Here is a 24,811-nt window from a genome sequence, read left to right as displayed (position 1 = left end):
CTGTTTTAGTGGCTCTGGAAACACACCTGACATTAAGGACAAGTTCACGATCAGTGACAGGTCTGACTCCAAAATCTTTGAGACTCCTTTGAAAAAACCTGTTGGCAGGATGCCTAAACAGCAAGAGGAGGAGTTCAGCTGACGTAAGATGTCCTCCAGGTCTTTACTGTTAATGGATTGAAATAGTGTCATAGTGTTTAAACCGGTTTTCAGTGGACACGGTACATACGCTGAACCTGCTGCTGATGTACCAACTGCTTGTCTAATATTTTGGACTTTGCCTGGGAAGAATTTGGCAAAGTCATTGCAGGCCATGGTGGAATGGAGTTCAGTTTCCACTGACACAGGAGGGTTTGTTAGCCTGTCAACTGTAGCAAATAAGGCCCGAGACTGTTTTTGGTAATGATGTTAGAGAAGTAGGATTTCCTTGCATTCCTCAGTAGTAAATTATAAGAGTGAATTTTTCTTTATATATGTCATAATGAACCTGGAGATTATTTTTTCTCCATCTGCACTCAGCTTTTCGACACTCTCTTTTCCCATTTTTCACCAGTGTGGAATTTCGCCATGGACACTTGTTCCTTACAGAAATATAACCTTCACCTTCATGGGAGCAATAGTATCCATAACATTTAACATTTTAGTATTGAAGCTACTGACGAGCTCACTGACTGAACCCCGGACAGGGCAGGTGTTAAAGAGAAGACCTGGTTAAAGATCTTACTACTGTTTTCAGTTATACACCGTTTTGAGATCACTGCTATTGAGACATTTGTGTGCACTGAAATCGTACTCTCAAAGAAAACACAGGAATGGTCAGACAGGCCCACATCAGACACAGCAATCTTTGAAATGCTCAGACCCTTAGAGATCAGTAAGTCTAGAGTGTGCCCCCTATTGTGCGTGGGCTCTGTTACGTCTGTTAAGTTGTCCAGAGTGTTACTCAGGTCTTTAGTCCCTCTGTCCTGAGGGTTGTCCATATGGATGTTAAAATCACCAACAATAATTACACAGTCAAAATCAACACAGATCATAGACAGCAGTTCACTGAGGTCATCAAAAAAGTCTGCACAGTATTTGGGGGGCCTATAAACATTCAGAAACAGGACTCTGGGTGAGGCCTTCAGCTGTATAGCCATATATTCCAAGGACTGAAAGCTTCCAGGAGATAACTGCTGACACTGAAATGATTCATTGAATAAGACTGCAACCCCTCCTCCTCTCCTGCTCACTCTGGCCTCACTGATAAAACTGTAACCAGGAGGGGTCGACTCAATGACAACAGCAGCGCTGTTATTCGGGTCTAACCAAGTTTCAGTTAAAAACATAAAATAATCAATTAAGAATGTTTTCCCAGCTAAAGACCTAACATTTAATAAAGCCAACTTAAGTGTTTTAGAGGTATTATTTGCCCCCTCGTGTTTGGGAGCAGTCTGTGGCACTCAAGGTATGATTACTTTATTTAAAGATCTTTTTGGGTGCAACTCTCTGTGTTTTGACTGGGCCACATTTCTCCTTCTGTCACCTAAAAGTACAGAAATTTTAAAACCTTTTAATAAACACTAATCCTCGCAGCCCAGACCCTCCACACATCAGACTGCAGAGACAGAACATGATGGCGGTGTGGAGGGACAGGAAGGGGTGGGGCTGGGCTCCGTCGCTTCGGCTGCTCTGGTGGGGGTGAGGCTCGGTGGCGAACCATTGGCCGCTCTGGTGGGGGGTTTATGGGGGACAAAAAGGGATTGGGCTGGGAGGTAGATCAACGCCCAGCGTTTACCCGCTCCATCATCTCCTCAGTAAATTTCAGGTGAGGGGAAGCGCACGGTCACCTGTCAGGGGTTTGGGGAGCAGGGGAAGGTCCTGGTCCTGGTCCTGGTCATTAGTGCTGTTGAGAGGGTTGAGGGCAAATAAAGACCCCTCTTCTTGCCTCTTATGTCTCTCCTTTCCAAAGCTCCTCTCGGGTGGGGGCAGATGGTGTTCCTCCCCAAGGTTTCTGCTGGGATTTGTTTGTTCCTCTCTATGAGTTTATCTCAGCCTTGGCACTGAGCACAGATGGATGACGTAGGAAATAGAATATGTTGGAGGTGAACAGTTTCACCCCTGACTTGTTCAAATAAAATCCATTTTTCTTAAAAAAAAGAAAAAAAAAAAAAGATTCCTGTGTTTCCCAAAAATTTAAAAATGATTAATAAAATGCACTGAGTGGTCAGCACATAAAATTCATTCATTCAGTGCCAACAACCTGCTGAATCTTTCCTCTCCTACTCTGACGGGTGGTAGAGGTCCACTGATGAATACAGCTGCATTCAGCGAGCTCACTGTGTTTAATAATCCAATAAAGTCCCGTTTCAGAACCAAAAGTATTCACTCATCTGCCTTTACACGCGTATGAACTTAAGTGACATCACATTCTTAATCCATAGGGTTTAATATGACATCGGACCACCCTTTGCAGCACTAACAGCTTCAAGTATTCTGGGCAAGCTTTCCACAAAGTTTAGAAGTGTGACAATGCAGTGAGACAAGTACCGTTCCCCTGGCAACTGCCAAACCCAGACTCCTCCATCAGATTGCCAGATGAAGAAGCGTGATTCGTAACTCCAGAGAACGCATCTCCACTTCTCTAGAGTCCAATGGCAGCGTGCTTTACACCACTGCATCTGATGCTTTGCATTGCACTTGGTGATGTATGGCTTGGATGCAGCTGCTCAGCCATGCAAACCCATTCCATGAAGCTCTCTATGCACTGTTCCTGAGCTAATCTGAAAGCCACATGAAGTTTGGAGGTCTGTAGCGATTGAAAGTTGAAAGTTGGCAAGAAGCTGCTTTAAAGAAGCTGCCTTATTGAAAGATACATTCCAGTGTAAAGAGATCTCATTTGGTGATTTCACTTCTTTTGAATATCTTCGTTTTATTTTAAAGGGTGTTCCTAAAATTCTGTTCTTAATCATTTACACACCTCTAGCATACTGTGCAAGTTTTATTGATGAATTTTCTGAATTATTGTCCGTTATCTCGACTGATTTTTAACTATTTTATCTTGACCGGGGATTTTAACATTCACATAGATAATATGACGGATGGTAATGCCAAAGAATTTTCTTCTGTGCTGGACATTTTTGGTTTGTGGCCTCAAGTAACAGAACCGGCCCACCTTCGAGGTCACATTCTGGACCTGGTCATTTCTAAAGGTGTTGATGTTTCTTCTGTTGTGGTTATTGATTTGGCCTTGTCTGACCATTTCTGTATTTTATTTTATTTATTGGTCACTCAGAATGTTCAAAGAACCAGCTTCTCAGTTAAGAAGAGGTACATTAAAGAGAAAACAAGTGCTCAATTTAGGGAGGCCATAGCTATGTCACCAACAATGAGCTGTGGGGGAAGTTTTAGTAATGCACAGAGTCAGTTATTTTCTTCTGAGGAGATAAGAGGCTTTTATAATAATATCTTGCAAGAGAGACCAACACAGTACAAAATACAGAGTTGCTCTGTCAACTGAGGCAAAAACACTTTATATATATTGACCACTTATCACATCATCTCTCTTTGGGTATAGTTGATTATTCTTCTATCTTTCGTCCCCAACCATCAGTTTCCTCCCCCTTAAAGTGCAGCTATCTCATTATAACAAGCCCACCATTGTAAAGAGGAATTTAAGAAAAACAGGACGGGGTGGTACCTTGCAGCTCGATCATTTGCAGGTTATACACAGTAACTCAATACAATACATATAAGAATTCATTTTCCATTACAGAGCGCACAGTCGGTTGACGGACTGCTGGATCATTTCAACTTGAAAATTTTGAATTTAATGGAAGCTGTTGGACCGATAAGAATCAAGAGCACCTTGAGCAAACAGAAAACACCATGGAGAAACACACACCACTACAATGGCCGAGGTCCTCCCCCTATCTCTAAGACTGAGCCGTACCACCCTCCTAAGGAAACCCATTTCAGTCGCCTGCTTCCGCGATCTGGTTCTTTCGGTCACAATCCAAATTTTATGAGCAGAGGTAAGCGTTGGTACAAAGATGGACCAGTTAACCGAAAGCTTCGCCTTCTGGCCCAGCTCCCTCTTCACCACAAGGGACCGGAGTAGCGCCATCATTACCACTGACAAAACCCCAATCTGTTTGTCTCTCGCTCCAACCTGTCATCACTCATGAACAAGATCCCAGATACTTAAACTCCTCCGCCTGAGGCAAGAATTCATCCCCAAACAGGAGAGAGCATTCCACTTTTTTCCGGTTGAGAACGATGGCCTCGGGACTTGGAAGAGCTGACTTTCATCCCGGCCAATTCACACTCAGCTGCAAATCGCTTGAGTGCGCACTGAAGGTCCTGGCTTGAAGAAGCCAATAGAACCACATCCTCTACAAGAAGCAGAGATGCGACCTTGAGGTTCCCAAACCAGATGCCTTCTACGACTACGCCTTGAGATCCTGTCCATGAAAACGGGATCAGTGACAAGGGGCATCCCTGGTGGAGTCCAACACACACTGTAAACAAGTTCGACTTAGTGCCAAGAATGCCGACACAGCTCTTGGTTTGTTTTTATAGGGACTGGATAGCTCATAAAAGTGTCTCCAGTATCCATGCTCCCTCAGCCCATCCCACAGAATCCCTTCTGGAAACATGGTTGTAAGCCTTTTCTAAGTCAGTAAAACACATGCAGACTGGATGGATAAACTCCCATGATCCCCTCACTAACTCTGCAAGGGTAATGATATGGTCCACCGTTCTACAACCTGGGCCAAAGCCACACTGTTCTTCCTGAATCCAAGGTTTGACAATCAGCCGGAGCCTCCTCTCCACCACCCTGGTGTAAACTTTCCTGGGGAGGCTGAGCAGTGTGATTCTCCCCTGTAGTTGGAACACTCTCCGGTCCCCTTTCTTAAAAATAGGAACCACCACCACGGTCTGCCCTTTCATAGACGTTGACCCAGACCTCCAATGAGACATTGAGGAGGCGTGTCAGCCAAGACAGCCCGACCATGTCCAGAGCCTTTAGCATCTCTGGGCGAATGTCGTCCACCCCCAGCATTTTGCCACTGGGAAAGTTTTTAACGACCTTGATGACTTGCACCAAGGTGATGGACAAAACTTTCCCCAAATCCTCAGAACCTGTCTCCTCAGTGGAGGACATGCCAGCCGGATTGAGGAGATCCTCAGAGTGTTCCTACCATTGTTCGGCAGTATCCTAAGTTCGAGTCAGCAGTTCTCCACCCAAGCACAATCATGCTTGCCAGAACACCCATGAGACCAACCAAAAGTCTTCTCCATAGTCTCCCCGAATTCCTCCCACACCAGAGGTTTAGCTTCAGCAACCACCAATGTTGTAGCCCTTTTATCTGCTCTGTACCTGTCATCTGCTTCAGGTGACCCCCGGGATAACCAAGCTCAAAAGGTCTCCTTCTTAAGTTTGTCGGCTTCCCTCACCACTGGCATCCACCAGCGGGTCCTCCAGTTACAGCCACAACAGGCACCATCAACCCTCAGACTACACCTCTTGGAGGAAGCAACCACAATGGTGGGCCTGAACATAATCCATTCAGAATCCATGTCCCCAACCTCCCTCTGTATGTGAGAAAAAGCCAGCTTGCAATGCCAGGGATTGGCACGCCCAGGTCCCCACCTTCACCTGCCGCCCAGCTCACGATGCACCCAACCTCGAATTTCCTCCTCGTGAGTGGTGGGCCCACGTGAAGGTGGCTTACTGATTCTTCTTTGGGTTAAGCCTGACCAAGCCCAAGATTCAGCTACCAAACGCTCGGCCACCAGACGCTCGCCGGCGAGCTGTGACACAAGACTATATATTTTTTCTAAATATGCATCAAACTTTTATGCTAACCTTTAGAAAGTGGAGAGTCATAACCAGAGTCCCTATATTATAAACTCTAATATAGGGAATATTATATTATAAACTCACTGAAAGATGTCAAAAAAGTTTGTGGTGATTTTAGACACTTTTTTTTATGAAAAGTTGTCAATTGAAGAAGTAAAGTGGGGCATTGAAAATGTTAAACTTAATAAAGCACCAGGAAAAAGTTGGTCTAATCATTTTTTTCCCCAAAGAAAACTGATGTTCTACTTGCCAATGCACTGAAGCCACAGTCCAGAGGAGCTCCCTCACTCAAGGAAACAAGTGCTTATCACTTTAACTCCAAAGCCTGACAAAGAACCCTTAATAATCAATAATATGCAAGCAATTATATGATTAAATAATGATTACAAAATTATTGCCCCTGTTGTAACTGAATGTTTTAAAGATGGGATGAATGATGTTATTATATATACATATATATATTTGGTGTGTGTTGGAACACAGTTACTGGTTTGCGGCTTTGCTTTGTCCCTTTAGCCAGTGTGGCGCCACCTAGCGTAGCTAGCTCTGTTAGTCGTCCCCTAGCAGATCCCGAGCAGCCGGGACTTAAGAGTGGCTGGGTGACTGTCAGGAAGAGGAGTCATAGTCCTAAAGTCAAGCCCGTGGTTCACCATCAACCTGTCCACGTTTCAAATAGATTTTCCCCACTCAGCGACACACCCGCTGAGGACAAAACCCTAGTAATTGGCAGCTCTATAGTCACAAACGTGGCATTAGCGACACCAGCGACCATAGTCAAATGTATTCCAGGGGCCAGAGCGGGCGACATAGAATCCTATTTAAAACTGCTGGCTAAGGATAAGCGTGAATACGGTAAAATAGTTATTCACGTCGGCGGTAATGACACCCGGTTACGCCAATCGGAGGTCACTAAAATTAATGTTGCATCGGTGTGTAATTTTGCCAAAACAATGTCGGACTCCGTAGTTTTCTCTGGACCCCTGCCAAATCTGACCAGTGACGACATGTTTAGCCGCATGTCCTCATTCAATCACTGGTTGTCTAGATGGTGTCCAGCAAACAACGTGGGCTACATAGATAATTGGCAATCTTTCTGTAGAAAACCTGGTCTGATGAGGAGAGACGGCATCCATCCCACTTTGGAAGGAGCGGCTCTCATTTCTAGAAATATGGACGAATTCATTAGTCATCCAAAAACATGACAACCCGGGGTTGAGACCAGGATGCAGAGTTGTAGTTGTAAAAAACACAAAAGGAGCAAATCCAAATTTTAAACAATTTTGTCAACAACAACAACAACTATTTTGTCTTACAGAAACCTGGCTGCAGCAGGAGGATCATATTAGCATTAATGAATTAACTCCCTCTGACTATTTAAATGTTCACGTTCCTCCAACCACAGGCAGAGGAGGAGGAGTGGCAGCTATCTTCAGATCAGGGTTACTAATCAGTCCTAGACCCAAGATTAGTTTTAGCTCTTTTGAATCTCTGATTCTCAGTTTTTCCCACCCAAAGTGGAAATCACAAAAACCTCTTGTGTTTGTTGTTGTGTATCGTCCACCTGGCCCTTATTCTGAGTTTCTGTCTGAATTCTCAGAGTTTTTATCCCAGTTAGTGCTGAGTACAGATAAGGTCATTGTAGTGGGTGACTTTAATATTCATGTAGATGTTGAAAATGACAACACAAAATATTAACTTTAATTCTATATTAGACTCTATTGGATTTTCTCAAAGTGTTCACAGACCTACTCACTGCCTTAATCATACCCTTGACCTTGTGCTGACTTATGGCATTGAGAGTGAACAGTTAACAGTGTTCCCTCATAATCCTGTCTTGTCTGACCATTTTTTAATAACTTTTGAATTTACATTACTTGACTATACGGCTTCTGAGAAGAATTCCACATATAGAAGGTGTCTGTCAGAGAATGCTGTAACCAGCTTTAAAGAGTTGATTTCATCATCCTTTTCTTCACTGCCATGTGCTGATATGACAGAGGACGGCTACCTAAATTTTACTCCAGTAGAACTTGACTCTCTTGTTGACAGCACTATAGCTTCAATGCGTACAACACTGGACAATGTTCCCCCTACTGAAAAGGAAGGTAATCAGTCAGAAGAGGTTGGCTCCTTGGTATAATTCACAGCTGCTTTAAAGCTGAGACTGCTAGAGTCTCAATTAGTCTGGAAAGATAGTTTAATAACGTATAAGAAAGCCCTTCGTAAAGCTAGAACTGCTTATTATTCATCATTGATAGAAGAGAATAAGAACAATCCCAGGTTTCTTTTCAGCACTGTAGCCAGGCTGACAAAGAGTCCGAGCTTTGTTGAGCCATGTATTCCTTTAACTCTCAGCAGTGATGATTTCATGAGATTCTTTATCAATAAAACTGTTTCTATCAGAGAAGATTAACGGAATTCTTCCCACTATTATCACTGATGTATCATCAAGTAGAGCAGCTTTAGAAGTATCTTTAGAACCTGATATGTATTCAGACGGCTTCTGCCCAGTTGATCTCTCTGAGCTAACAACAGCAATAGTCTCTTCTAAACCATCAACTTGTATGTTAGACCCAATCCCAACCAGACTGTTCAAGGAGGTTTTCCCCTTAATCAATACTTCCATATTGGATTTGATCAATCTGTCTTTGTTGACAGGATATGTACCTCAGACTTTTAAGGTTGCTGTAATTAAACCTTTACTTAAAAAACCTACTCTTGATTCAGAAGTGTTGGCTAATTATCAACCTATATCCAATCTCCCTTTTTTGTCTAAAGTTCTTGAAAAAATAGTTGCAGCTCAACTTAATGATCATTTACATGGAAATAATCTGTTTGAAGACTTTTAGTCAGGATTCAGAGTGCATCATAGCACAGAAACAGCACTGGTGAAAGTTACCAATGATCTGCTCTTAGCCTCTGATAGCGGACTTGTTTCTGTGCTTGTCCCGTTGGATCTCAGTGCTGCATTTGATACGATCGATCACAGCATCTGTTACAGAGACTTGAACATGTTATTGGGATTAAAGGAACTGCATTAGGCTGGTTTAAGTCATATTTATCTGATAGATTCCAGTTTGTTCTTGTAAATGAAGAATCTTCCTAACACATTGGAGTAAGTCATGGAGTTCCTCAGGGTTCTGTGTTTGGACCAATTCTTTTTACTTTGTACATGATTCCATGAGGTAACATTATCAGACAGCATGGCATAAATTTCCATTGTTATGCTGATGATACTTAGCTGTACTTATCTATGAAACCAGATGAAACCAATAGGTTGGTCAGACTACAAGCCTGTCTTAAAGACATAAAGACCTGGATGACTCAGAACTGTCTGCTTCTAAATTCAGACAAAACTGAAGTTATTCTTTGGACCTGGACCTGAGTGCTTCAGGGAGAAATTGTCTAGTTATATAGTTACTCTAGATGGTATTTCCTTGGCTTCTAGTTCTACAGTGAGGAACCTTGAAGTTATTTTTGACCAGAATTTATCATTGGACTCACATATAAAACAGGTTTCTGGGACTGCCTTCTTTCACCTTCATAATATTGCTAAAATCAGGAACATCCCGTCTCAGGGTGATGATGAGAAACTAGTTCATGTATTTGTTACTTCAATATTGGACTACTGTAATTCTTTATTATTGGGCATATTCTCTGAAAAGCCTCCAGTTGATCCAAAATGCTGCAGCCAGAGTTCTGATGAGAACTAACAGGAGAGATCATGTTTCTCCAGTTTTAGCTTCTCTTCATTGGCTCCCCGTTAAATTCAGAATAGAATTTAAGATTCTTCTCCTCACATATAAAGCTCTTAATGACCGAGCTCCATCATATCTTAAAGATCTCATTGTAAGATATTTTCCTAACAGAGCAGTTCGCTCCCAAACTGCATGTTTACTTGTTGTTCCCAGAGTTTCTAAAAGTAGAATGGGAGGTAGAGCCTTCAGTTATCAGGCCCCTCTCTTGTGGAATAAGCTGCCAGTAAATGTCCGGGAAGCAGACACCCTTTCCACTTTTAAGATTAGGCTTAAAACTTTCCTTTTTGATAAAGCTTATAGTTAGGGATGGCTCAGGTAATCCTGAAACATCCCATAGTTAAGCTGCTATAGGCTTAGACTGCTGGGGGACCTCATCTGTCACACCTTTCCTCACTTTGCTCTATTTTTCCCCCTGTTTAAATTCTCAATTGATTTTATGTACATGTGACATTATTGGGGTTATTAACTTGTGTTTCCCTGTTCCAACAGGTATCCTTTGAATGGTGTTATGGTGTTTTTCCCCCCTCTTTTCTGTCTTCTCAAACCCCAGCTGGTGGAGGCGGATGGCCACCCTTCCTGAGTCTGGTTCTGCCAGAGGTTTCCACAGTCACCACAGGCACGCTCAGGACGGGAGATTGGACTGAAGACAAATTTCGGTGCAATCTGTTGGTTTCCTTAGCTAGAATATTTTTGTTTTTTGAATTGGTTCTATATGCATGAATTTGATTATTTTTAAATTAATTAATTGGATTTCATTGGATTATGATTACAATTAATTGAATTCCAATTGGCTTGAATTGGACTGCATTATTTAAGTGCCTTGAGATGACAATTGTTGTAATTTGGTCCTATATAAAAAAAATTTTGAATTTTTTTGTTTGTTATCCCTATGTGTTTGTGTGGGGAGGGGAGTGTACCTACAAAAGCTAATACCAAACTTATGCCCTTGGAAACGTCTAAAACCTGCAGGACACCGGCTCTCGAGGACCGGATGTGGACATCCCTGCTATTAACATTTCCAGATTACCAGTGGCCACCGACTGTAGCTCCAACTCGTAGATATAAACATGTAGATGCCGCCTCTGACGTTGCTGTCCATTGGAACGATACGTCAATGCAGCCACCATCTGGTGCCAAAAAAAGGTGTGTCTACTTTCTGCATTAACCCTACTTTAAGCCTCTGCGTCACGGGCATTCGAAGTTCTGCGTTGAGGGAAAGCGTTGCTCTGTAATTCACCATGCCGCTAGGGGTGTCAGGCTGTCTGTTTGTGTGGTTTCAGGTTATAGCCGAATCCTTGCTTCTTCTTCTTCCGGTCACAGTAAACGATGGCAACCGAGGTGCACCAGCTGTATTTGCAGCTGGAGCTCATGAATAGTGAAGAACAAATGCTTAAATTGCAAATGTTGAAGCGCAGGCTACAGAGAAGACGTTTGCGGAGGTGGTCTGTACGACCGGCCGAGGCTGAACGGGTGAATTTACAATACTGGTTCACCCACTGAAAGACCTGGATGAACAAATACACTTTCGATACTTTCAAATGTCAACAGGTCGATTTGACGAGCTGTGATGGTAAATTTTATGTCTCAGGACTGACAGACTCTCCAATCCAGATTAACCATTTGTATCACCCAGACACGCTAATTGTTTTAAACTATTTACCTCTTAATTAACACTCAGACAAGATAATTGTTTTAACCTCCTGTTTCTTAATTATCATCAAGACTGCATCCTGCCCCCCTCTGGAGATGTTGTTACACATCTAAAGGTATAAATGCTCTGTATTTCTTTTGTTTGTATCTTTTCATACCATTGCCGCTGAATGGTGTGGACTGATCTTTTTCCTTGCAACGAAGAATAAAAACTTAGCCGGCGGCAAAAAAAGTAAGTTTCTCTATTTCATTGCTCATCAGAGGTATTAGGAAGGAAGCGATTGAAAACTTCCATAACAGTCTCTTTGCCGTGTACAGCCATTAAGACCAGAAAAAGCAACTGCCGGAAATTACATTCTGAGTGGACCAATCACAGCCCTTGCGGTCCGTGTCATTGGAGGTGTGCGTGAGGCTACGGCGTAGGGTTAACGTGAACATAGAAGCATAAACTATACTTTAGTCAACAGAGGCAGAGGTCAATCAACGATTAAAATCACCACAACTCGGGGAATTCTCAACTGATTTTCAAGCTGTTTGGTTTAACATAAATTTCAGTCATATTTGTGATACAACATAGATTGATTTGCTTATATATATTTTTTTATTTATATCATACATACATTAAAAATGTGATTATTTAAACAAAGATTTCAGGTGTTTAAGGAAAACAGTATGTCTTCTCTGTTAATAGAATTGTGCATTTTAACATCAGGGAGGTGACACTGATGTTTTATAGGTTTATATGAGGGTTCATTCAATAGGAACCATTTCTAATAGTGCACTTTATTATCATTTAGTGGGCACTGCGTTGTGTTTGTGAAATATTGCAAAGATTGTCAGGAAAATTAAAAAGTGATGGTTTCACTCCTTCCTTTAAACGAGTTGACTGTCCAGTCCTGTCAAAGTCTGGTTTAAAGTGACAGCTGCAGACGACTGAACGGTAGTCTGCAATTGTAAAAAAACGAATCTATGTTGTATCACAAATATGACTGAAATTTATATTAAACCTAATGGCTTGAAAATCGGTTGAAAATTCAGTGAGTTGTGGTGATTTTAATCGTTGATAGACCTCTGGCTCGGTTGACTAATGCAGGAAGCAGACACGGCTTCCCCCGTCTCAAGATGGCGGCCGCGTTGACTATCGATCCAATGCGTCAGAGGCGGCATCTACGTGTATATCTATGGCACCCGGTAATGGGAGGAGTCACGAGCGAGCAGACGTGGCAACATATGACGTCATCACAAGTGGTCGGTGGTCCATTCTTCATGGGTGAACAGAGCAAGTTCAGCTAGCAGGTGAGAGCGAAACTACTTGTTGTGGATTATTCCAACCCGTTCTTTACCCTCACTGTCGGAAGAGGTGGACAAACGTCACTTTTCCTCCATTCTGTCACGTTCCTTTTTTATTTAAAAGTCACACGTGCATCAGCTTCGATGTAAACTGCATCTCCCAGCAACACTTTGAAAATGCATTGCTTGCAGACAAAGTAATGACCATGATAAGATGTATCCAAAGAAAGTGTAAATCAGAAACAAGTTAATTTTTGTTTCACACGAAAGCGATCGTGTAGGGATACGGTCGGGTGTGGTGCGAGTTAACTTGTGACTCTGTATGCAAGTGAAACATTTAGATTAGGGAAGATGTCTGTTAACTGACAACTATTTGTCCGCATATGATGGTGAGAAGTCGGAAATGGAGCTGCGTTTGTAGACGGGACTAAGCGGGCCTCCGCGGACACCTGCTCCCTCCAGTTGTGTTTTAAGGACAAAGATGTTATAACGTCGTTAAGTACAGCTGTTGGAACAAGTTAGCAGATTTTGGTCAAGTTTAAGAAGATTTACTGTGCTTCAGGTGTTCCCTTCTCATCATTTTTGCACTGCCGGTTAAGGTTACCTGAATTTCTAGAAATCGCTAGAAACTAGACGGTGAAGTGAGCAGTGTTTCCTGAACAGTCGGGGTTTCAGTATTCCAGAGGGAAATTTTCTCTGTCCAGTAACCGACTTAGGAAATGGAATGATGCTATTTATTAATGTGCCTGAGCACATTTATGACCGTAACTAACGTTCCTGCTGTGGCAACCATCTATGGATGAGCTAGTTAGAAATGATCAACTGTTTTGAATCACTACCGGTCATCATTTTGAGAAGAAAGGAGCTGGGTATTGGTGAAGACGACTGGGTCCATATTGTTTGCTAGTGTCTTTTAATTAACTTCAATCATGTATATTTTTGTCGCGGTCAAATTACAACGAATATCTTCTTAAGGCACTTCAAAGATACAGTCAAATTCAAGCCAAGTACAGTCTAATTCATTGTGATACAATAATAAGCCAATCAAATGCAGTGAATTAAATTCCAACCACATTTTAAGGATGAATGCTTTCGTGTTTGTTTCAAAATGCATAAACCAGTCAGCATTTCATTAGCCTACCTTTGGAGGCAAAGAGTCATTGTGGTGGACTACATCTACCAGCAGTGAGAAACATCTCGTCTTCGTCGTTGACATGTCCCCGGTACTCGCACCAGTTGTTGTGCTGCATTATCAGATAGATTGAAAGTCCTCAAAATGATCGAATAACTTGAAATCAGAAGAAACCTGCTCATCTCTTCTTGTTTTGTTTTTTAAAAAAAAAAAAAAAAGACTAAATGCTGATAGTGAAACAGATTTTAATACCATGTTAATGTAAATGTTATGTTGTAAATACTGCACGCAATGAATAGAATTAACATTCACATCAGGTGACATGAACACACTGATAGGTAAAACTGAGCTGTTGGCTGAGTTTCTGCATGAGGTAATAGCTTTTAATATCACCTGATTTTAATATGTGGCATATAGTCCAGGCCTAATCCCCTTCATGATTTTAGTTGGCTCAGGGAATCTCAAGTGTTTCCCAGCATTCATTCTCTGAAGGCTCCCATACTTGCTGGGTTTATATGAAGGAAGTGAGCAGAGGTGCTGCCAGCTGATCCCAGTCTGTTTCATCACAATGTTTTATTGCAGCCATATTCTCGGCTAGAGTTTAACTACAGAGCTGAGAAGATGATGGAAGAAAGTGGGATTGAGACGACCCCCCCTGCCAGCCCTACACCCCTGTCAGTAGCTGCTGCGGTCAGATGCCCACCGGTCACCATTGGTAAGACTTGATCTTTGAAGTGTCTCTGTGTGAGAACCTCAGGTACACTGATTTTTATTTAGCCTACTCCACTTTTAAACAGTCATTTCTTATAATGTCTTATATTATAAAGACAAACTGTAGTTTGATGATCCATGTCAAACTTAAAGTGACTTCAGAAATGGGCATGGTGCCATCCTAATGATGAAACCTGGGTATCTGAGGTGTGACTTGGTTTTTGTTTCAGGTCTGTCTAGTCCTCTGTCTCTCCCAGGCAGCAGCTCCATCTCCATCGGTTCATCAACAGGCTCTACCGCTTTCTCCTCTGCTCTTCCTCCTTCTGTTCTCAGCACCTCAGGGGTCACACCCTCTACCCTTCCCTCCCAGTTGCCCCCTGCTGCGACACTTGTCTCACCTTTCACCAGCAGTTCTCCCTTCCCTCCCTCCACCTCCTCCTCCCCCTCTTTTGCCTCCACCATTAGCCCACCTCCAGCACCTGGCATGCCAGCCCCTCCCACAGGCCCACCTGTATCCAGCTTCTCTATGAGTGCTGGATATGACATAACTCGGGGTCACGCCGGTCGAACACCACAGACACCACTGATGCCTACATTTTCCAGCCCTTCTGCCATGCCAGGTCAGAGCCACACTTCACCTGTAACACAATGTTTACACATCTCCATGTGGTTCCACAGCTGATTGTTTTGTGGTAGTACTTCATTAATCAATAAGTCACATTTACATAATAGAGTGTTGATTATTACAGGAACAACTTCAGAGCAGGAGTCAGAGATTTCAGCAGAAAACTATGGAGAGAAAGAGAGACATGCAAGGTGTAGAACATGCAATTGTGGCATAAAAACCTAATGATCCCAGATAATGTGGAATTACAGTAGTCCAATCTTGAAGTAACAAATGCATGAACTAGTTCAGAACCAGACTCAGGAAGGGTGGCCATCCGCCTCGACCAGCTGGGGTTTGAGAAGACAGAAAAGAGGGAAAAGAGGGGGGAAAAACACCATAACACCATTCAAAGGATACCTGTTGGAACAGGGAAACACAAGTTAATAACCACAATAATGTCACATGTACATAAAATCATTTGAGAAATTAAACAGGGGAAAAAGAGAGCAAAGTGAGGAAAGGTGTGACAGATGAGGTCCCCCAGCAGTCTAAGCCTATAGCAGCTTAACTATGGGATGTTTCAGGATCACCGGAGCCATCTCTAACAATAAGCTTTATCAAAAAGGAAAGTTTTAAGCCTAATCTTAAAAGTGGAAAGGGTGTCTGCTTCCCGGACATTTACTGGCAGCTTATTCCACAAGAGAGGGGCCTGATAACTGAAGGCTCTGCCTCCCATTCTACTTTTAGAAACTCTGGGAACAACAAGTAAACCTGCAGTTTGGGAGCGAAGTGCTCTGTTAGGAAAATAATTTACAATGAGATCTTTAAGATATGATGGAGCTCGGTCATTTAGAGCTTTATATGTGAGGAGAAGAATCTTAAATTCTATTCTGAATTTAACAGGGAGCCAATGAAGAGAAGCTAAAACTGGAGAAACATGATCTCTGCTGTTAGTTCTCATCAGAACTCTGGCTGCAGCATTTTGGATCAGCTGGAGGCTTTTCAGAGAATATGTGGGACAGCCCAATAATAAGGAATTACAGTAGTCCAATCTTGAAGTAACAAATGCATGAACTAGTTTCTCTGCATCACCCTGAGACAGGATGTTCCTGATTTTAGCAATATTACGAAGGTGAAAGAAGGCAGTCCTAGAAACCAGTTTTATATGTGCTGTCAAATTATGAATTCTGGTCAAAAATAACTCCAAGGTTCCTCACTGTAGAACTAGAAGCCAAGGAAATACCATCTAGAGTAACTATATAACTAGACAATTTCTCCCTGAAGCTCTCAGGTCCAAAGAGTTTTGTCCAACTTCAGTTTTGTCTGAATTTAGAAGCAGACAGTTCTGAGTCATCCAGGTCTTTATGTCTTTAAGACAGGCTTGTAGTCTGACCAACCTATTGGTTTCATCTGGTTTCATAGATAAGTACAGCTGAGTATCTGTCTGAAAAGCATTTAATCACTGCATAAATGTCGAGGCCAGAGAGGCCATTATATATCATTTCTCACAAGGAAGAGAGGAGAGACAAAGAGAACGGTGTATTAAAAAGGAATGTTATCTTTACACTGCCCAAATAAGTCGATGATTACATACTCATGATATATCCCAGGTCTCAGCACATGAAATATAGTAGAAGATTGTATCTGTGAATGGGATATGATACCAAATAAAAGGTAAAGGGAGGCAACCACTGGCTGGAGAACTCTTGTGAATCTGCAGAGAGGTTTGTGTTGTTCTCCCCTTGCAGGTAAAATACTGAGGCCTTTGAGTGATTTCTTGGTTTCAAGCTGTTGTCTGTGTGTGAATTTTCTAACAGTATCATCAGCATAACAATGGAAATTTATGCCATGCTGTCAAATAATATTATCTAATGGAAGCATGTATAAAGTGAAAAGAATCGGTCCAAGCACAGAACCCTGAGGAACTCCATGACTTACTCTGGTGTGTGAGGAAGATTCTTAACAAGAACAAACTGGAATCTATCAGATAAATATGACTTAAACCAGCCTAATGCAGTTCCTTTAATCCCAATAACATGTTCAAGTCTCTGTAACAGAATGCTGTGATCGATCGTATCAAATGCAGCACTGAGATCCAACAGGACAAGCACAGAAACAAGTCCGCTATCAGAGGCTAAGAGGAGATCATTGGTAACTTTCACCAGTGCTGTTTCTGTGCTATGATGCACTCTGAATCCTGACTGAAACTCTTCAAACAGATTATTTCTATGTAAATGATCACAAAGTTGAACTGCAACTATTTTTTCAAGAACTTTAGACAAAAAAGGGAGATTGGATATAGGTCGATAATTAGCCAACACTTCTGAATCAAGAGTAGGTTTTTTAAGTAACGGTTTAATTACAGCAACCTTAAAAGTCTGAGGTACATATCCTATCAACAAAGACCGACTGATCAAATCCAATATGGAAGTGTCAATTAAGGGGAAAACCTCCTTGAACAGTCTGGTTGGGATTGGGTCTAAAATACAAGTTGATGGTTTAGAAGAGACCATTGCTGTTGTTAGCTCAGAAAGATCAACTGGGCAGAAGCTGTCTAAATACAAATCAGGTTATAAAGATACTTCTAAAGCTGCTCTACTTGATGATACATCAGTATCATATGTAAATGATCACAAAGTTGAGCTACAACTATTTTTTTACTAGACTTTACCATTTTATGGAGAAGTTGAATGTAGATCTACCCGAAAGGTAACGTGCACAGTTAAATCAAACTACAGTTTTAGCTCAACTGGGCCATCTGACTGGATTACTGCTCTTGTAATAGTATACATCATGCACAGCAGTAGAGTCAAGTTATTATCTAAAAAAGTCTGTCTGAAGCTGTGGACTGTGGGAAAACATTCAAGACACACTGCTGCTTCTAACCTCCTCTGTGAGAGATGATGGTGCATGTAAGAACAGCTGAGTTCACTGCTCAGACGCTGTCTTTAAGCTACTTTAACGGTGATTCTGTCATATGAGGCTGTGGGTATAAAATCAGGATTTTATTAGAGCAGAGCGACAGTCCTTGACGTGCTTTAAGTGAGCCGACAAGTAGTCTTAATTAGATTTTAGTCCCAGTTTCTGACAAAAGAAACAGAAAAATGTGTGAATGAGAGTAGCTTTATGGGGAATTCAGCTGTGTTAATATACACTTACATAGATATAGATATATATAGTAAATAAGTGAAATAAGAAGTAAGTTTATTTTTTCCAGGAATGGTGTCTAACACCATGGTTCAGCAGCCGGTCATGATGGGAGGAATAGATGCTGGATCTCCAATCACTTTCCCAGAGGAGCAGGAGGATCCTCGAGTGTCTGGAGATGCCAACACTGGGGGAGGCATCTGGGGCTTTTTCAAGGTAATAGCATGTCAGTCTAATGAGGTTCATTAAACTTTAAGGTTTATTTAATAAAAAAATGTAAAAAACGTGATACACTAGTAACATTTTCTAACATTTACATTAACACAGTAAGATTTTCTAGAGTAGAATAATGTCTTAGAATAGTACTGCAGTAGCTCTGATCATATTGTATTTATTGTGGTCAGTTTGATACATTTATGACGCGCGTGAAGCAGCATTCATCCACTGAGGTTTAATCGAATAAACTCATTTTGCGATGGAGTATGATTGAACAACAAGTGTGAATCTGTTGAGGCTTGGTATAGATGCACACTGACAAGTGAAGTTCTCCTGCTCAGCACATGCTTATTGTTGTGTGTGTGTGTGTGTGCATGTGTGTGTCCTCAGGGAGTAGCAGGTAACCCTGTGGTGAAGACAGTCCTTGATAAAACCAAACACTCGGTGGAGTCCATGATCACTACACTGGACCCTGGCATGGCTCCATACATCAGTAAGTGAGCCTCCTCCCTCCATCCCCCCCTAAATGCAAAGAGGTGGCTAAACTTGCAAACATTCTCACTTCTGTGTAGGGTCTGGTGGGGACATTGATATTGTGGTAGCTTCAGATAAGGAGATGAATGTGGAGGCAGTCAGAGACGCCTTCCAGGAGGTTTTTGGGATGGCTATGGTCACTGGAGAGCCGGGTCAGTCCAACATCGCCCCCCAGCCACTGGGCTATGCAGCAGGTGTCAAGGTCTGTACTGTATGCTTTCTTTACCAAATAACCGAAAGGGATGATCTACAGTGGCAGAGCTTTCCAGAATAATCTATCATCAGGTTGTTTTGAAACCAAATGTTTAGCTCAAAAATCCTGTGTAGCATAAAATCTGAAGAGAAAGCTCTGCTCAAAGCACCACTTCATGGTTTTCAATGTTGACTGTGGTCCAGTTTATAGGTTGGTCCATGTAATAGTGCAGAATTAAGAGGCGATATCATGCAAATGAAAGAGAGTTGTTCTGATCGCTCGGGGGAGGGGTTAAAGGCTGCCACGTTCTGTTGTTGGAGAGGGGAGGTGGAGTTTAACATATGACTGGCTTATTAGTTTTTAGCTCCTCTCATGTATCAGTTGCAACATATCAATGCTCAAAACACTGTTCCTCTTTAGTCCTTCACACAGGCCAGACTGATGAGGCTCAGCACCACATTAGTGTGTGTGTGTTTACACCCAAGTGTAGAGGAATCAGCTGTATGATGACACCATTGTTGGTTAGAGCGGTGTGTTCCATGATGCTGATTTGCCCTTACGCTGCACAGACTATTTGACCTCTGTTCTGTACCGCCCATGCTAGCTCAGAGGCAGATCAACTTCAATCCCCCACACTGCCTCTGCACTTCCACACATGACACAGTCGTACAACAATGGCACATCTGTCCTGTCTTGAACGTTAGATTTAAAATATCTGTATCTCTTCCCAGAAGGTAGAGGGCAGAACAGAAGATGTCCAGAGTGTATGAGGTCCTTTAAAATGCAGCTGGCTTTCCTTGGGAGTTGGCATTGTAACCGATTCCAACGATTCTGTAACTATCAGGAAGCCACCACAAAGCTGCATTTATGCTAACTGGATTAGTCATTGTGTGAGTGAACTGTGATATCAACACACTGGTATAACCATTCATAATGGGGCTTCAGGCAGCTAGAAACGTTGCCGTTTTCTTCCTAACCGGGGCCTCACACCAAAAGCGGCGTGAGCGGCCAGCTGCCATTAATTTTCAATGTAAGCTGGCGTCGATGAGCGGCCGGCGTTGTGAGCGTCATGAGCTTCAAAAGTTAAGAAAGGCTCAACTTTATACAAATGAGCAGTGATGCGACGACAGCCAATTGGGGCCGATCTGGATTCCGAAGGCGGAAAAGGGCGGAAAACAGCAGAGCGCCAGGAAAATCGGGGAGGAGAAGCTGATAATTGCTGTCTCTGGTTTCCCAGAGCTCTATGACTCCACACTGTTTGGCTGTCCAGAGTACGATCCATGGTGAAAGAGGGAACCGATGTATGGATGGATTATTATATATGTCTGCTATTTGCTATACATATAAGCCCCGCCCCTTTGGCCGCTTCCGGCAGCAGAAGAAGCAGAAGCGGCGGGTTGTTCGGCTGTGGGCTGTGGTCGCTCACAATGCTTTTGGTGTGAGCCCCTGGTAAACATTACGTTTTGCTAGTGAGACGGTGACTCCTCATCACCACAGAAGAGGTCGTACAAGACTTTGAGTCAGGTGTGGTGGAGGAGGGAAACATGGAAAACATGCAGGGTGGTGGGTCATGAGGACCGGAATGGAAAAACACCGGTCTAACAGATGCCTATCGAGATGAACCTGGTCCCAAACTCTTCCCTGCAGCTCCCCCTGTTTTTCAAGTACACCCCTTACACAGCACATGCCAGGATGGCATCAGAGCACCCGGAACGCCAGCTATTGTGATGTCAATGTTTGCTGCACGACAGCGAGCATAAACTAAACATAAGGAGGTGTGAGTGTAATCCCACAGCTTGGTTATCTGAAAATTTGGGGACCTTTATAGTGAGGTAATCTACTTTTCTGTTGAATGTTTGATGGGCGCTCTTATCACAGGTCAGGTCATCCTCTTAATCCTTCACTCTTTTCAACCAGAAATATGCTAAAGTCTGTAGTTAAGTTATTAAGAACAGTGAAGTCCATTTAAGTCTGGCATCAGCTGACTGTGTGTGTGTGTGTGTGTGTCCGTGTGTGTGCGCACACAGGGAGCTCAGGAGCGTATTGACAGTCTGCGTCGAGCCGGTGTGATCCATGAGAAGCAACCAGTGGTGTCTTTGGAAAACTTCATAGCTGAGCTTTTTCCTGACAAGTAAGACCGAAAGCTCAGAGTGACACACACAGAATCTAAGCTGTTTCCCTCTTAGTTCAGTCACTACAGTCATTACACTGACTTCCACTGATTTCCTGGAGACAAGAGCTGGATTTAAGGCTCCTGCAAACAGTTTTAAACTAGAGCTGCAAAAACAAAAATACTTTAATACATATTTTCCAAGTTATATTTTCATGGACAATCTGTTCAATCTGTACTGAAGCCCAGACTTGCTTGCCATCATTTTGATACATTAACTTATGAAAGCTGTGACTTTTCTGAACGCTCCTGCTGTCTTCAGGTGGTTTGACATTGGCTGTTTAATCTTGGAGGACCCAGGCCACAGCATTCACATCGAGGTCTTCACTCAGGCAACCCCTCTGGCACTAGCTCACATCCAGCAGGTACAGATGAAAACCAGATCCTGCATATTCACCTTACAATATGATATCATTAGGTTAAATGATTTTACAAGAATATAACTTTTATTTTCAAGGGAAAGTACAATTCACCCTGAAAAAGTTCCTGTGATTTTAAAAAGTATCAGTACAATAATTGTATCATAACTGACACATCTACACTGACATTTGGTCTCCAGTGAGTAATTAACTGAGATGCATTTCAGTTTAGTAAGCAAACTGAAAATATCTTAAACTTTCGTCAGTTTATTTTCTGAAACCCCTTATCCTGAAGCCCCTCAGCATCGGCCTCAGCCTTAGAACTACTCTATGATGTCACTCGCATGGATGTCATCCCACCTGTTTGTGACCCCATGTAGGCTCAGTCGCTGACCCCTCCTGACTACAGTCTGCGCTGGTCTGGCTTGGTTGTTACAGTGGGTGAGGTTCTGGAGCGCAACTTGCCCAACATCAACAGAACAGACTGGCACCAGGCCGTGACAGGAATGACCCAACACCAGATGATCCAGAGTGCAGCCAAAGCTCTAGCTGGAATGTACAAGCAGCAGCTGCCTCCCAGGACTATATGAGGCGGAATGGTTCACTTTTCTCTCACATGTTGGGAACAAGTGATGTTCTGTGTATCTCTCCATCTACCCTCTGTCTGGCCTTTCACGGCAAAAAATGCACATTTCTTTCAATATTTTATGTTCATGTGACATTCCAGTGGGTTTTATTGGAAGACTACTGCAAATCATATCAACCGTGTAGCCATCCCATGTTTTAAAGAAGTCCTGAACAATAAGGACCATGTCTTCATCCTTCTTACTCATTACTTATATTGGTATTAATAAGTCATTGTGATACTTTTAATTTTTTTTTTATGAATTCAGATGTAACCGTAGATACTGTGTCCCAGCTGTACTCCATATTCCAGTTGTCAGCACTTACAAAAAGCTGAGATATGGAAAAACAACAAGGATCTACCTGATGTAATTGGACTGAATGTAATGTGGGGCTTACGTGGGTTACCTGCAGCTTCGGCAACTGTAGCTGCTACTTTGTGCACTACAAACTTCAGTTCAGTGTTGACAATTGGTGTAAAAAAGAAAAAAACTAGTGTACTCTTTGTATTCTCAGTAAACGATTCCTGTATCCTGATATTACTGCCAGATTTTTGTTTGAATTCCAGGTTAGTTGTCTTCCCAGACTTTATGAGCTGTGGCTTGACAGATAAATTTGCTGTCCACTTTTTTTCTTTCCTTCTGCCATGCTGGTTTGCAAAGGGCCTCTAAGCCTAAAATGAGCAGCTGAGTCCATTAACACACAAATCCATCTTCTCACTATTCGTTACAGCTGTGTTCATATGCATCTGCTTGATAGAATTAATTTGCTGTGTGGTAATTCATATAAAAACGGCATGTAAACGTGTTTTGATCTGGGTTGTATGATGGGTTGGGGTTAGACCCACTTGAAGACTGCTTTCTGTCATTGTTGTTTTTACAACTATGTCTTAATGGGGTCTTGTCCGTGGTCATCTTGTAGTCTGCATGTGTCTCTTCCAGTGCTTTGCTTTTTCATGCATACAGTCCCATCAGAATGAACATAAGGTCTACAACTGGGACACAGTTGCAGTGTCAAGAAATGTTTGAGATAAAGTTTTTATTCCAGGTATCTAATTTACTCTTTCTTGTTCATCTTACTGAATACATGCACCTGTGTAGTTGAAGTCTGTTCAAACCCATGAATGACCTGTAGCAGGTGACAGTAATTAGAAGGAAATTACTTAATCAAGAGATTTAACAGTTTCTTCCTGGCTAATGGGTTTAAATAACATTTGATTTGAATAAATGTGCCTTTTTAAACAAATAACTGTTTTATCATGGATCAATGCTCCGCCGCTTCTCTCCACATACAGATGCCTCCCACACAGGCATGGGGCAGCTGGAGCTCTCTGCCAATCTGAACGTTGTTGGTTCAACTCCTGCTTCCCTATACCACGTCTAAGTGTCCTTGGTAAAGACACTGAACCCAAAGTTGTCTAACGATGCATCAATCAGTGTATGAATGTGCGTGATAGAGGAAAACATACTGTGTAACCTGTAAAATTGTAGGATGCAGAGTATGAGTGAATGTGAATGGGTGAATGTGGCTTGCAGTAAAAACACTGAGTGGAGTAGAAGAGCACCAGATAAGTACGAGGCATTTAACAGGGAAAGTCATGTCAACCAACTGATGCACCTCTCTTTTTTCCAGAGTGAGGGATCACAGATCCTGTGGATGCTGATGAACAGAAAAGCTTATTCTCTGGGTCTTCAGAGGATTATTTCTGATAACAAAAACACGATACATGATGATAGTACAGGTGGCCCCTCGATCCTTATACAGTGTCCACTCAAGTCCTGATTAACTTCTCACTTGTTTGATATGAAATCAAGGGATTTTATTTCATCCCATGGTTCCCACTGGTCACAGAGGGGTTGTCTTGTTTAATAGGATGTTCTGCGAGTATATGGGCTACTGCACTGTTTTAAATGTGGATGGGGCATTGAAACTCCATGTAAACCTTGTTGGGGGGACTAGTTGTTATTATCTCATGTCTTTATCTTCAGCGTAAGTTTGGGACTTGATGAAGGAAGTATTGTGGTATTCAATTAAAAGGAAGGTTAGTCTATTCAGGAATGATTCATCTTACCTGAGGACAAGACACATTCTTATAGTTTACTTCTCTCTGTCTGCTTCATTTTCTGTAAACTATCTGTATAAGCAGAGAAAATGTCAGTGGGCAGTCATCCCTGCAAACTAACATGAACATAGTCATCACAGAGGCTGAACAGCTCTTGAACATGCTGTGCAAGCCCAGAGAATTCAACCTGCCTCAGCAGCTGTTGATCTAATCAAGTACCAGTCTGCTCTTTGTACATGTCTATGTGATCTCTAACCATAGAGAGAAATCAATGTTCTCTTAGAACACTGCAGACTTGCACACCATTGTAATTTGGTGGTGTTCTGGTTAAATTATAAATACTAACCAGTTCAATGGAGACCTTTCATTCTGTTCTTTTGTGACTTGTTAACAGACAATTACGGTACACACTTTGCTCTCAGAGGGATCTTTGCTCGTTGACCCCTCCTGGAGAGGGTAACAGTTTCCACTTGTCAACTGTACACAGTCTGTCTGCCATAAATTGGTGGAGTT

General features: G+C 42.3%; 1 protein-coding gene across 2 annotated transcripts in view; it reads left to right on the top strand.

Moving 5' to 3' along the window:
- The first annotated feature begins 12,470 nt into the window (after positions 1–12,470).
- Positions 12,471–24,811, top strand: part of prrc1 (proline-rich coiled-coil 1) — a 150,948-nt gene continuing 138,607 nt past the window's right edge. Inside the window, exons 1-9 of one of the 2 annotated variants that reach the window (XM_072372600.1) lie at positions 12,471–12,549; positions 14,258–14,390; positions 14,617–15,006; positions 18,211–18,356; positions 18,747–18,849; positions 18,929–19,092; positions 21,111–21,214; positions 21,516–21,618; positions 21,993–22,246. In XM_072372600.1, the coding sequence (XP_072228701.1) occupies positions 14,297–14,390; positions 14,617–15,006; positions 18,211–18,356; positions 18,747–18,849; positions 18,929–19,092; positions 21,111–21,214; positions 21,516–21,618; positions 21,993–22,202 (1,314 nt within the window). In that variant the 5' untranslated portion in view covers positions 12,471–12,549; positions 14,258–14,296 and the 3' untranslated portion in view covers positions 22,203–22,246. Of the gene's footprint in view, positions 12,550–14,257; positions 14,391–14,616; positions 15,007–18,210; positions 18,357–18,746; positions 18,850–18,928; positions 19,093–21,110; positions 21,215–21,515; positions 21,619–21,992; positions 23,485–24,811 lie in introns of those variants that run through there. The other variant, XM_072372599.1, reaches the window with a different exon arrangement.

Source organism: Leuresthes tenuis, unplaced genomic scaffold, assembly GCF_036924035.1.
Source record: "Leuresthes tenuis unplaced genomic scaffold, fLeuTen1.0.hap1 SCAF_19, whole genome shotgun sequence".
Taxonomy (NCBI): Eukaryota; Metazoa; Chordata; class Actinopteri; order Atheriniformes; family Atherinopsidae; genus Leuresthes; species Leuresthes tenuis.
The sequence above is the reverse complement of the archived record's forward strand: the minus strand, read 5'-3'. Positions and strand labels throughout refer to the sequence as shown.